Genomic DNA, 14,840 nt, shown 5'->3' on the forward strand with positions numbered 1-14,840 from the left:
AGTTCAACTCCTTCTCCTTTTCTCCCCTGCCTGTCCTTCCTGAACAGTTTGTACCCCCAAACCACAGCCCTCCACAGCTTCTGCCCCTTCTCTCCACTCCCTAGTCTCTGCCCCTTCCCTGCCCTGCTTACTGTCAGACACTGCTCTGGTTCTTTTTCATCCCAGGTCACAGAGCATAGTATGAGGAAGCATGCTCCCTGCTAGGCTATGCAGCACCGTCAGCACTGCTGACTGGCTGGGCAGGGTAATTTCTATGTATACTTCATGCCCAAGAGGGAAGGCACCCTCAGCTGGAGCCAAGCTACATCCATCCAACAGTCAAAGGTGGGGGGGGGGCTGGGGGAGCATGAAGGCAGAAGCTGCATAGGGCAAGCAAAAGAGTGGGGCAGGCAGCTGTTCTGTCTGACTCTGGCTGCCAACCCGGACTCAGGGCCAGAGCTGGAGCTGCAACAGATGCATGCCCCCTCCTTCCCCCCTGCACTCTGTACATAAATCTAAGACCAGAGGCTTCCCCCCCTGCCCCCCATGCTAATCAGCTTATTTGCGTAGATTCAAGTAAATATGGTAATCGTACAAAAGATTACAAAAATCAGCAAACTTCAGTGCTTCTAGATATTCCCACTTGAATGCAGCATTAAAACAAACAGCACCTTAAAGCAGGGTTGGTCAACTGAGAGTATGTGGGAAGGTCCCAGAGAGTACACGTAGGTGGGTGGGAAGTGCGCCACCTCCTATCTCCGCCTCCCAGAAGCAGGGCCGGGCAGGGACAAGGGCAGCAGCACCCCTCTGCGGGTGTATTTTAAAACATTATTCTTGATTATTAATGCTAATGAACAATTGAAAATTAAAAAACAAAGATAAGTGTATACAGTGTTAAACAAAGCCAAGTTCTGAAATACCTGTTTCTCATTCTCAAAATGATCTGTTTTCGAAGGATCAGGATTTAAAAACTGCAGAAGCCTGCAAAGTATACAGATCTAAATCCATTAGTAATTAAACACGAAAGGAATACTAAAAACATTCTCTCTCAAAGTATCTATTATAACCCTAAAACTTGAAAATTCCCTTTCCATAGCTGCAGAAATTTTATTAAGAAAAATCACCGATATTAAAACAATGTTTGACACTGGCCTCGGATGTAAATGAAAACTAAGAGAACTAGCCTTTATATGATGGCCTGTTATTTCTTCAGTTAGGGAAAACTGAATCAAACTGAAGTGAAAGGGCTTACAAGGTTTCAAAACAGGAAACATATTGCTTTGTAGTTATCAGTTTGTTATCAGGTGCTTCAACTTGCCTGGAATTTATCACACACTAGGCATTAAAAATAAAAGTACAAAAGAAGGAAAAAACCAAAGAGGAATATACGTACTTTACACAGCCACTCTTTTCATCATGTTCTACCTTTTTCAGTTGTTTCTTACATATGATTTCAAGTAAGTCACTATAATAAAGAAGTCATCTCATGAATAAACTTTAACACAGGCACAAATCTCACTACAGAAGACCAGAAATAAAAATCAAGGGTAATGAAAGTATTACATTTGGCTATCTGTCCAGCTAAGCTACATCTAGCCATTTAACAAAGCAAAATTACTTGTATTTCCATATATCCATAAACATTATAAACCAGACTTGGGTCCCAATCAGAAAGGGTACTGAACACACACTTAACTTCTATATACACACATATCAGAATGCAAATTTAACATCTTAATTTGGACCTTAATAATAGACAAGTCACTCTTTTCATTTAAAGAGAAGCATTAGTTTTACTTTACATCTGAACCAGTCAAAGTAAGACCGCACTTCTTCCCACAAATGCTAGATCTCATTTTAATGGTATAGGAACTTTAGCTGAAAATTTATACTTAAGCAGGTGCATTATAAGAGACACAAAAAAATTTAAAATGTATTTAGTCATACCTGTCTGTCTGACCAGAAATAGTTATATGTTCTTTAAAAGGAAAGCCCAGAAACACACCAACAGTCTAAGAAGAAAGAAAACAAAACCAGTTAGAAACAATTTCTGAATGACTTCTAAAGCAGGATTTTAGACAAACACGTTTTCCAACAAAAAGGATAAACAAAACAAATAGACAAACAAACTAAGTTTTGACAGGCTTTTGGCCTGACAAGAATTGTGGGCAAAATAGTAACAGGATTCATGAGACTTAAGACTGGAAAAATAGTAAACAATGTCAACTAAAGGGGATGCAGAGAACAGAGCCTGTCAAGTTTTTCCTCTATTGATAAGAGTATTAGTTTTGATGCAACAGGTTTATGTAAGGCTTCTGACTTGGAAGCATTTAATACTTTGATTAAGAACATGAAACACACTGAAGGACTAAAAGCTGGCTAAATGACAGATCTAAAAATGCGGCAGTAAGCACAAAGTTCTTATAAAGCTAGTACAGTTGTAGTGGGGGAAAAAGCCAAAATTATTTAGCTCTACACTACAGTTTTTAAGAATTGTGTAACAGTGACCTTAAAGAAAATTCACAGGCTGCAAATGAAACTAATACTAGAGGAACAAAAAATTAATGAACTGGACAAGTCACAGCGACAGAGCTATCTAAATTGTTTGGTAAGCTTTGTGCAAGCAAACATGTCTCAACATATCCAAATCCAAGAGTCATATACCTAGAGCTAAAGAATGTAGGCACAGGAGTAGGAAATGTATTTATCCTGGGATGCACCGACTCAAAAGAGATATTGGGAGTTGTGAAGGATACCAACTGGTCATAACCTTCTAAGGTAGTTTTACACGTGTTCTAAATGGGGGGCAGCACTTCAATTACAGCAGCTCCAAGAGTTGCCCCAATTAAAGCACCACATTGTCTTGTGTATCAGCACCCCTGAGCTTCAAAATGGCAGCAGGGTGCTCAAAAAGCTCATTCAACAAGCTAAAGTGCCCTGCCATTTTGAAGAGCAGGGACACTTATACACGAGACATGGGAAACTGTGGGAGTGCTGCAATTACCATGCTCCAGCAGACTCGATTCATCAAGTTTGTTCCAATGCACTGTAATTACAGTGTGTCAGAGCAGCCTCTACACTAGTGTACAGGTACCACTAGACTATGGAAAAAAAGGCTGGAAAATAGACACTTAAAAAGCTCTTCAATCTAACAGGCAATGGAACAGCAAGATTCAGGGGCTGGAAGAAGCAGCTAGGGAGTCTGAAATAACAACACAGGTTTTGGAGACTAATAATTTTTAAATCAAGACTAGATGTTTTTTTCCTTAAAACATTATTCAGCTTAATAATGAATCCAATGAAGTCCTATGGCATGTGAAATACAGGAGATCAAAGTAATTAGTCACAATGGTCCCTTCTGGCCTTATCTATGAAACACTTAATGCAAATTTTAAATGTCAAGTAAATGGAGTAGAATACTTACAGACTCCATATGTCCATTAAAAGATGTAGTTGAAAGATTTTTACAATTCTTTTCCAGAAGAGGATTTGAAGCAGTGTGCCCTAAAAGAAGCAAATAATTACATTTTACAGCAGAAATCACTGGTAACAAACTCCTAAAAAGACTTTTTGTATTTTATAAAGTTACCAGAATGCATGTAAAAAACACATTATAATCTATAGTGGAGTGCCACTTAAGCTATCTAGGAACTGAAAGAACAAAATGTGTTCTAATTACACTGTTTACACTAAAACATTTGTCTGCGTTTTTTCAGGTGTGGATATTCCTAAGCCTGTCTTGTGCGCATGGCACATGACATGCACTTTCAAAAACATAGGTAGATAATCTTGCTTTAATGACCCAACAAACAACAACACAGTACTTAATTTTGTTCACAGAGCCTACTGCAGGTGTATACATGAGCCTGTAAGCTTTTAGCCAAACATATCCATTGCCATAGTCTTATGTCCTCAAGGCAAGACCTAAAAAAGGACAGAGCTGTTCCAACTGTCACTCATTTGTTTCATCAAATGTAGAAATCCCAGCATGGACGCTTATTTCAATATAGGAAAGGTAAAGTCATGACACTCATGGAAAAACATGAGCCCTTCCTTTGCCAGATGATGTGCAAAAAAAAAAGCAAGTGCTCTAAACTAGTCTCTGGAAGCTTGACACATTTCCTTATTTAGCTATAAGATTCAGGCTAAATATTTAATTCAATGTGGAAATGTGCAATAGCTGACTATACAAAACTAAAGAGGAAACTGATACACCTCAGCAGATCAATTTAAGCTTTTTCCACACAGACGCTACATGGCAATTTTGCTTTTTCATGTACCATAGTCACCAGCCACAAAAACACCTACACCATATTACACTTAAGGGAATTTGGTACAGGAAATCTGGTTGCACAGTCTGCATTTTTACATGTGACAGAGATTGATGCAGCAGTCTGACAAGTCCATAACAAGCTGCAATTAACAGAATAACCCACAATAAATGTGACTAGATGTTTCTACAAAGTAACAAATCACTTTAATATCTGTGTCTTTTAAGTAGCTTCAAAGGGAATCTCTATGGTGTATACCATTTTCCAGACCAGCCCTAGAAAGATCTAACAGACTCAAGGGATTAGGAAAATGATGAGTGTATATGTTGGTCCTCATAACTGTCCTTGACATTTCTTAATTACTGGTGAGGTCTAACACTGAAATATCTGAAATCCCACAGACAGAACCTTGGGCAGAGACTATTTTATCCATGAATCTCAAATTACAGAAGGGAGGCAAGTCATGGAATGAACTGTTAATAGCTGAACTAAGGCTAAAAACAGCGACAGCCATGCCCAAAGGCAGTGGTTTTCAAATTTGCTAAAAAGTCACAAAACACTTTCGTATCACTTTTTCTGCCACAGAACCCCTGCCTCTGGTTCCACAGACCATGTGAGCTGATCCTCAATTTCTCTGCAGAACTCCTAATGACCTACTGCAGAAACCCAGGGCTCTCAGAACAGTTTGAAAACCACTGCCCTAAGGCGTAGGCAGACGGTGCCAGTGTAATATGCTAAAGTACACGAGATCTTCCCAAAACATGATTACTGCAGCAAAAACAAGTCTTTTCAAAGAAAGCAGTAGAACAGTTAGGGAAAGAAAGGACAGGCAGGAAGGAGAGGATCAACAACAAGAAGTTAATGAATGTAATTCCTCTAGAAGAGCAGCTGATCCCTAAGAAGCAGAAACAGGGGACACTACAGATCTTCTGAGAAAGAGAAAGTGCAAGCCGTCTTCAGTACTAATAAGCACAATGGATACACCAGAAAACAGACAGGGGGAATAAGGGGAGCTCAAGTTTCAAAATAAAAAAGGGCTGAATGAGATTTAAGAGACCCATAATCCACAGAGGTGATGCCAACAAATAGAAACAGTGTATGAAGTTCAGCCTCCTCTTAGGCAGGGCTGACCCTAGTGGCATGCAGAGCCTGGGGCACATCAGCCTGTGCGGGGAGGTGGCAGCAAGTGGCTGGAGCACGGAGCAAGGAGTGGAAAATGGCCAGAGCGCAAAGCCAGCAGAGTGGTGGCGCCCTTGACACTGTCCATGGGGCCCCCTGGGGCAGTCGCCCCAATTCGGCTTCCCCACCCTGTCCCAAGGGACAGCTCTGCTCTTAGCCCACAGAAATGCAGTCACTACCAAAAGAAACTTAGAAGACTAAGCTCTCTTGGAGTTAGGTAGAAGTTGCCCAAGAATCTGAAAACAGATTTATGGAACAATGAAAAAAGACATCTTCAAACTAACTTCTCTTTGAAGTCCTTTTGGAATGGTATTTGCAGATAGTATACTTATTGGGGGCACTGGATTTTCCCAAACTAAAAGAGCAGTTAGTATGCCCATCATTTCTAAGTCCTATGCCCTCACAAGAACTGGAGATGTAGAACGGGACATTTCCCAACTACCAGTACCATGACAGAACTGAAGAGAAAAGGACTAAAAATCTATTAAAATGTGTTAATATGGGGGGGGGGAAACTGAAAATGACTAATTCTAAGCTGTATTTAGTGAACTGAAGTAAGTACATCAAGGCACTGGAACTAGTAGCTCCATCTTATACGGACTACAAACAAGAAATGTGAGCAATGGTTGGGCCACTCCTACTTTATGACTTCTGTGCACGTTCAGGGGTAATTTATACACCTTAAGACATACCACCACCCAAGTCTCCATTCTTATGTATATCCATCCCCTCCATTCACCACAGTGGAATTTTAAATGCACACGTGCAACTTGAACTCGAGTTGTCATATGGGTACCAATCAAAATAGTGTTTGATTGGGGTTTTTTTTGAAGTCTAGAGGCCATGCCATGCCATACCAGACCACACTTCAGAAATCAGCATATAAACATTATGCTCACCTGTTTTTAGGTTTTTGGGTGCCTTTCCCTGTAAGAGCACTGGCCAAAGAGCAAGTACAGGATTGATCACTTTTTCTGGAAAACCCACAAGACTTAATGGGGACTGCTTGCTTGGTTTATTTGCAGGATTATTTGTGTTCTCTTCAGTAGACATATAACAAGCAAAGTTCTTTGCAACAAGTTCATCATTAACACATACCTAAAAGACAAAAGTTTTCCTATATATGATGAAGCACGAAGTGGTAATAAATTTTTAAAAAGAAATCCATTTATATTTTAGAATATATTAGAAGACCTGCATGCAGAGGAAAAAAGGCTGAACAGAATATACATCTGTGGGCAGTTTCAGCAGAGTATCAGGAATGGCCATAGTAAGTGTTTTGGCATTTTAGAGTTACTATTCTGAGAAGTAACTTGTTAAAGTTGTATTGGTACATACCACATTGACTGTATAAAATATTCTAAGTTCACAATTACATCTTTTTCTTCAAGTCTTACAAATTTAAAACTGATCAGAACATCAGGCTGACTTCTTCACTTCTTGTCATCACCTATCAGTGACAGCAAACCAAACTATGCACTCAGGTACATCTGTATAAGCCCACTACCTCCAAATAAAGTTAGTTATGGATTACACTGTCACAGCTTCCATCAACTGTGGGTATTTAAAAAAGACATAAAGGAGTAAAACTTGGAAATATGTTATTATGAAGATGCACAAAAACAAACAGAATCCAACTCATTCATTTGGCTATGAAGTTGCAGCATACTAAAAACATATTTCACTCAATGTAATCTAGTGCCAGTAGAAGCCAGATCATTTGTATCTGCATGGTTCACAACCTACTTAGTTTGCATGTGCTTAAAGAACCAAACCAAACCAAACCCTGCAAATAAACTGAGCTCTTACTATGAATATATTCAAAGAGCTAAAGAGTAGGACAGATAAATTATGCACTCATCGTTCATATCAAAAAAGAAGTTCCTGTTGTAGAACAATGTACAGGCCTAAAGTTATGAAGAGTTTCATTCAAGTCAATGGTCTTTAAGATTCCTCAAATAAGAAAGCTTTTCCTGAGAAGATGTATAGCATTTTATGGTGTTTTTGTTTGTAATTTTACTAAAATGGTAGACTACTGAGTACCACTTAATAACACAATAGTGATTATCATGAGCAAAGCTCTGGATTTCTACTGTCCTGAACAGTCCAGAGTTGTAAGAATACTTTTGTTTTTTGTTTAAAAACAAAGCCAAAGGTAGCACAAGACATCCCATAAAAGATTCAGTTTTTAAAACAAGTGGTAGGAGGATCAGATGGTCACAGTCATATTTTAGCTTAAGATATTTAGCTCCAGGACGCGCAGCTCCCGTCTAAAAGTGCACAGTAGCTGGGCAGACCGGGTCACATCAGGACAGGCCCATTCTCCATAAGGGTCAGGCAGCAAGGTGCCATGACCCGTTGTAGGCGTGGCCATGTGGCTGCATATCACCATCCGACTCACATGGAGAATGGGCCCAGCCTGACACGACCCAACTCAGTCGACCCAGCTGGAGTGCACCTTTGGACAGGAGGCGTGTGTCTTGGTCTCGTCCAAAGGTGCACTAGCAAGCCGTGCCAGGTTGGGTCAGGTCCCACTGAGCCCACTCTCCCCACACAAACCATGGGTCCAGCAGCACTGCCACAGGCACAGCCCAGCCGGCGCCATGGGGAAGAGAGAGGAGGAGGAGGCAGGCATGTGGAGGCCCCCCCACGCCACTCCTCACACCCCCAGAAACTACATAGCCCACCCCCCCCACCCCCAGTCCCTACTTACCTGGGAAAGCACCCAGGCCAGGTCCCACCACAGCCTTGCCCCACAGGCTAAGGGTGTGTGCTGAGGCAACAGAAGCACCACAGAGACACACTGGCCAGATACCAGAGCACCCCTGGAGGTTTTGCCAGTTTGCCTCAGGGTACGGTCCTGAACTGTACCCTGCATTTTTCTGTGGGGGGTTTTTTGATAGCTGGATTTCCAGGTATCATATTTAGTTGGTGCTGCAAATATGCAGCATGGGAAACGTGTTTTTTGTTCCCAGCATGCCTCTTGGGGTGTCTCAAACTGCTTTGAGATGATGTAAGAGGAACATGCATGCTTGTCTGGATGTGCCCAATCTGTACTTTCAAGTTTATACTATATAAAGATTAATGGGGCTCTGTGAATAAGTAATGATTAAATGAGCATAGTACAGTGAACATGCACCTGGGATTTTGGTCACTGTCTATAACTTAAGAGATTGGCACTGGAAGAAGCATGAAAAACTATTTTCTCAGGACCATTTTAGAGAGCTATAAACAAAAGGAGCTAAAAATAAAAACCCCACTAAATCCTTAACTGTTATTATAATTAACCAAAGTTATTACAGTCGGCCAAGGGTGGGCAATTCTTTGGCAGTTTTGGGGAGCTGTTGTAGGCCAGTCAGCATAACCTCCCTCCTCCTCCCCGCAACAGCTCATCAAACCCAGAGCCTGCGAGCCCTGCAGCTCCTCCCTGCCACCAGAGCCCAGAAGCAGCTGAGCATACAGCCCCTGCCCATTCCATGCCCACTCCAGACTCACTCTGGCCAGAGTGGACCAGCTCCAGACTAGCCAGGACCTAAGCACACAGCTCTCTTCCTGACCCTGGCCTACCCTGTGCCTGCTCCAGACTAGCCTGCCCACAATGAACAGTAGTGGCCAGGCAGAAGCTGCTGCTGGGGGCAGGAGAAAAGCAGCCAGCCCCCCCTCACCCATGACAGGCCCGTCTTGCTTCAACTGCCCAGAGGCCATGCCCGGGCTGTCTTGTGGCTCTTCTCCACTGCTACTGCTGCCAAACTTGGTGGGCCAGATGCAGCAGTGACAGCAGCAGAGAGGAGCTGCAGGGGCAGCCTGACGGGCCCAGCAGCAGCAAGGGGGGGGGGGGGGGGCTTCCCCCCCCCCCCAACCCAGCAGCAAACTCTTCCTGGCCCCCCCCCCCCCCCCGGGGGGGGGGGGGGGGCTTTCCCCCCCCCCCCAACCCAGCAGCAAACTCTTCCTGGCCCCCCCCCCCCCCCCGGGGGGGGGGGGGGGGCTTCCCCCCCACCCCAACCCAGCAGCAGACTCTTCCTGGCCACAGCCACCACTGCTCATCGTGGGTGGGCTGGTCTGAAGCAGGATGGGCCCCAACTGGTTCAGAGCAAGTTCACTCAGGCCAGGGCAGGTCCAGAGTGGGTGCAGGGTGAGCTGGGGTTGGAGCTGCGTGTGCGGGTCCCCACCAGTCTCCATGGGGCTAGCGCTGCGGCCAGCAGCAACTGGAAGGAGTCGCCCCAGCCACGCTATGTGCCCAGGGGTAACAGGATAGGCACCACAAGCTGGATGGCACCTGAGCCAGGTGGGACCAAAGGCCAGTCAAAGTCTTTCTGCAGGCCCTATCCACAGCCCACGGGCTGTATTTTGCCTACTCCTGCTGGAGGCTCATCTAAGATTAAATGCATTTGATCCTTATTAAACTAGTAACAAAATTTACAGCTTACAAACTGCACGCTATTACAACCAGAAATGTAAAAGATACCTTACCTTTTCATCCTGTGCTGTTACATAAAGATAAACATCAAAGTGTTCATCTTCTATAGCACATAACTTGGCTTCAATCTGTGTGGTTTCTAAATAGAATGGAAGAACATTAAAGGAAGAAAAGCATTTTAATTCCTAAACAGATCCTGTTCACTAAAAAGTGCCATTGCTTTCACTAAACTAGATCAAGAGGATTAAAACCAGTCGGACTAGCATAGCTTCTGTATTTAAAGATAGCATGCTCCACTGTACAGAACCACACACCACACACAAACCTTAAACCACACCTATCAAACTTCTCAGTTGCTGGGGGCTGCAAGCCCCTGGACTGCATGCCTTGTAAGCTGCACAATGCCCACATCAGCATTCCTGCACTGAACAATACATGCCCTCCATTGGGCTGCACACCAAGCACTCCTCCTCCCCTTAAACTGCTGCCCCTGAGTGTCTCTGTACACCTAAGCTTCAGGCTCCCTCCCCAAGGGGCAGAGGCAGGAGGCAGAAGCTAAAGGGAGAGGAATATTAACCCACAGATCACATTCTGGGCTATAAAAGTAGGCAACAGAAACATGTTATCTCCTCTTTGAGGGTAAATTTCAACATAAATGTACCAGATTCACTGCCAATGCCTCCAAAGATACTGTTGCACATAATCTAGTTTACCTTCCTATAAGGTTCATTTCAGTCCAAATAGCTTGCCAATGTTCTTAACTTTTTCTAATGCAGTAAATCTACCTAATTTACAATTTATGTTACTAGATATGAAAATCTCTGCTGGTAAGTTTTGAAGCATTTTTATGAATGCTCTTTTGTATTATTACTTCCTTTAATATAGTGGGTGTGTTTGCCAAACTGCATTCTACATTGTTATTGTAACCTTCACTGAGACATTCACTTTGTGTTATAATCTCAACGTAAAGATTATAGTATCATGGTGGAAAACTATTCTAATCCTGGTAAGGTCAGCTGGTGCAACCATGCTAAAGACTGCAACTCACCAGAAGACATACAATAGACACAAATTTCCATTTTCTCTCAAGTACTTACTGACTACAAGTAAAATAAACTCTACACCAAAAGGCTGGCTGGGAAAACGTACACTCTCAGCTGGAAGCACATGGGGAAGGAAGTAGGAAAGAATTCTGACCTCTAGATGCAAAGGGAGAAGAGCCCTATATTCAGAATTGATTGTTATTTCCCAAATACTTTTAACTCCAGAGTAATTTAAATAGTAAAGCATCTGTGGTTAAAAATGTTCTTTGCTAAGCTTGTGTTCTCCACCTTCCTGCCATGGTTTTCCCAAATGACTTAAAACTCCCAGTCTCTAAAATCTACTCAGCTGTCCCTGTCTAAGCAAATGGGAGCTTAGGGAAGCAATAAATACAGCTGGGTCAAGGGCCTACAGCCACAGCAGGACAGTGTGATGAAGTTTCAATCAGAGGTGGACAGGCAGGTAGAAGGTACAACCCAGCTGCAGCCAGTGCTCCACTCCAGGGTGGCAAGGGGAGCACACCTGCAGTCGATGCTTCTCCTCGGAGCAGCACAGGAAAGCAACTTCTGCCAGAGACCCCAGCTGCTGAAACCCCACATCCACAGGCTGGATTAAAAGGCTCCTAAATTTGCCAATCACTAACCTAAGGCATCTGGACTGAAATGTCCTGTTGGCTAAGAACATTAGATAGGTGGTCTGCCTTTAGGAACATGTCCAAGATACCCCCTAGCTCGAAACAATAATTAGTCAACTACACAACTAGGGAGGCTTGGAAGGACATACAGCCCTGGATTTTGGTCCATTCATAAAGGAAATCAGGACTGAATCAAGCTGTACAACTGTTTATAGCAAACAAAACCAGAAACAACTTAAGTTGCATTGCATTTCTATAACATTCTGGGCCACAATCTAACATACAGAATCAAAAGTGCTGTGTTATCCTTGCAACTTGTTCTTCTGAAAGAGAAGTGCTGCTGGCAATTTTGGCAGCATATTTTTCTTTACCTCTGAGCAGCTTTTGGAAGTACTGAATAGCAGCACCATCCCAAGCCTTAGCAGGTCTAGAAAGATAAGTAATATCATTATTAACCTCAGTTTAGCATAAGTGTGATTTTTTGTGCCTCAATTTCATACATCAATATTTATCTAAAATTATGAAAAACATACAAGTATACTTATAAGCAGAGATTCTGGTTTTCTCTGCTTGAAGACCCCAGAGCACAGAGCCTGGCTCCCCCTCCTCCATGGGCAGCATGGCCAGAGCAGAGCCCATGGCAGGGGGGGGAGGTGGGCTGCCCACTGCGGGCTCAGCCTCTGTGACTCAGCTGGCAGCACCCGGCAAAGCAGAGCAAGGTAGGCAAGCTCAATGCCACTGCTGGGAGCTCCATGCCACCATGGTGAGGCACCTCCTGCCTGTCCAGCAGTAAGGGACACAACTCCGTGCCACTGCCATCCCCGCTGCTGCTGGGAAGGCAGGGGGCACTTCACCAGGGTGGCATGGGGCTTCCAGTGGCAAGGAGCTTCCCCACCCGGCCCTACTCTGCTCTGCTGCACCAGGTCCCACCTGCTAGACTGCAGAGACCCCAAGGGGAGGGCTGCAGGTCAGGGAGCCTGCCCCAACCCTGCACACAGATCTGGGTGGAGACACATGTCCCCCCCTCCCTCAACCTCCCAGGAGTGTGCACAGCAGCAAGGAGTCAGCCCCCACCCCCCCAGCCACCTGTAGTTCTGCCCGACTCCCCCTTGGGGCCCTGCTGTCCCACATTCTGGCCCAGGGCCACAAACACTGTCCAAGCTGAGCAGCATCAGCAGCAGCCCTTCCCAACTCACTTCCTCTCCCTCCCTCTCTATGGGGGCCTCAATCCCCACTCCCCTCTGCCATACTTACCAACAAGGAACTGTTCTCCAGGCTTCCTGGTGGCCATGTGCACGTGTGAGTGCACACATGCACATGGTACACCCTGCCTGACTACCCTTCTCCCGCTCCACTCAGACTCTTACAGGCTGGAACTCTGCCAGCCTGCAGAGAGCAATTTGCAAAAGTGGAAAATCAGGACATTTCTCTGTTAAAATGAACCGTGTTTTTCCTCAGTTAAAAGGGAAAATCTGCACATTTTTCCCCCGTGGGAAACAGAAAACCCGGATCCCTGCTTATAAGGAAGGAAGTGGAAGCATCATAACTTCGTTGTTCATGATATCACTCTAGATCGGGGTATTCAACCCCACCTTTCAGGCCAGATCCACCCTTCAGAGCTTCTCACAGGTCTGAAAATTCGGTGATGGGGGAAACAGTTGCTGCTCCTGATGCCAAATTTCTGTACCTGCGGGGTCTTGTGGGCCGGACAGGTGGCCCTCTGCACAACATCAGGTACGCAGGGTGGCATGATCCTGATGTAGGGGGCATGATCCTGGTGTGCAGTCAGGCAGGGCCAGTATAAGGCCCAACCCTGGGGTACAGGACCCGATTCCAGCGTGAGGGGCCAAACAGATACAGGATATGGGGAACCAAGGTTCAATCCCAACATGTGGGGTTCAATCCCAGGGGGTGGAGCTGGTGCAGAGCCCAACCTTGGCAGGCAAGTCCCCCGTTCCTAGCCTTAAATGGCCAGCCAAGGCCCAACCCCAGTACACAGGGCCCAATCTAGTGTGAAAGCCAGCCCTGTGTCACTCATCTGGCCTGTGGGGCTAAAAAGTTGAGCACCAATGCTTAAGAGAACCTCAGATATTTTACAGCTCTGCCAACAAAATAAACCATACCTTCTGATTTAATATTACCAGGTATGTTTTATGTGGAATTTAAAAACTGTATTGTCAAGTGCCAAAACTAAGATATTGACAAAAGACAACACTTGTTCTATACAGAGAGTTAGCAAACTTTAGGAATGGTCAGCTGAAATAGAGCTGCTCATGCCATGAGTACTTTGGACCCAGTTGCCACCATATATGTAAATCTGCCCGTCACTGCAGCCCTCCTTTGGCTTCTGCTTCCTGCCCCTGCCCACACAGGAAGCTGAGCCACCAGCTGGTGTGGCCCACAGGCAGTCAGCCTCTGACTGCTTAGAAGTTAGACAGACCTGATTTACAGATAATATTCCAAAAATGAATAAGCTACTTGGGCCAGCCTAATGTAAAGCACTCTGTGCTTACAGAGCTTGTTGCACTAAAATTAGAGAAGGAAAAATCAAAGACAACCTGAATCACCAAATCTGGTATGGTTTAAGGATGTAAATACTAATTAAGTACCCAATTAAGCTCCCTTAATGTTATCAGTTATATAATTAACTGATAACATGGATCTACTGGGGCTTGGCCCCCCTCCACACTGACTTGTTCTCTGGGCAGCAGCAGTGGGCTAGGAAAGCCTCATGCCTGCTGCTGCTGCTGCCTATGGCTTTAAAGGTCTGTGGCAGGGATTGTGTGCTAGGAACAACAAGCTGGTGAATCCCCTTGCCTGCTGCTGCCGTCACCATGTGGCAACCTGGGGGCCAAGGCTGCAAGTGGCTGCACTGGGGTCTAGAGAGCCCCAACCCAGCTTGTTGCCAGCAGTGGGTGCAGACAGACTGGGGGAAGGGGCCAGCGCTGTGATATCACAAGGACTGGACCCATTATGGTTCCCCAACCGCTTCCCTGCCATACTAGGTACTAGTCCCCCCCTCTTCCTCCCCTACCCTCCTCCTTGCTCCTTCCTCCCCTGACATTTAAGAAAGGGAAAATCTGAATCAGGCAACTGACCTCTGTGGCGGGTGCAGCGATCCCACCTCAGAAAAACAGCTGGGTATTCGTATCCCACTGCTATTTCCACCACATGAGGCGGGCCTGACCACCTTCCAGGCTCCGAATGCCTCCCTGGGGTGCCTTATGTCTGGCCGACCCCTCTCCTGGAGCACACTCGCTAGTCTAGGGGTAACGTGCCGCCACCACCCCGAGAGTGGACTGTCTCGGCCCTGTGTCCT

At 45.0% G+C, this 14,840-nt stretch overlaps 1 protein-coding gene across 1 annotated transcript in view; it reads right to left on the reverse strand.

Annotated features, from left to right (window-relative positions):
• TDRD12 (tudor domain containing 12) overlaps nucleotides 1–14,840 on the reverse strand; it is an 83,795-nt gene that overhangs the window by 56,521 nt on the left and 12,434 nt on the right. Inside the window, exons 7-13 of the mRNA XM_019505281.1 lie at nucleotides 11,893–11,948; nucleotides 9,900–9,985; nucleotides 6,329–6,527; nucleotides 3,404–3,483; nucleotides 1,927–1,991; nucleotides 1,373–1,444; nucleotides 900–960 (exon numbers count right to left, since the gene is read on the reverse strand). Coding sequence (XP_019360826.1) covers nucleotides 900–960; nucleotides 1,373–1,444; nucleotides 1,927–1,991; nucleotides 3,404–3,483; nucleotides 6,329–6,527; nucleotides 9,900–9,985; nucleotides 11,893–11,948 — 619 coding nt within the window. The remainder of the gene's footprint in view (nucleotides 1–899; nucleotides 961–1,372; nucleotides 1,445–1,926; nucleotides 1,992–3,403; nucleotides 3,484–6,328; nucleotides 6,528–9,899; nucleotides 9,986–11,892; nucleotides 11,949–14,840) is intronic.

The sequence above is a fragment of the Gavialis gangeticus genome, unplaced genomic scaffold (genome assembly GCF_001723915.1).
Source record: "Gavialis gangeticus isolate Ggan-Ray unplaced genomic scaffold, GavGan_comp1, whole genome shotgun sequence".
Lineage (NCBI taxonomy): Eukaryota > Metazoa > Chordata > Crocodylia > Gavialidae > Gavialis > Gavialis gangeticus.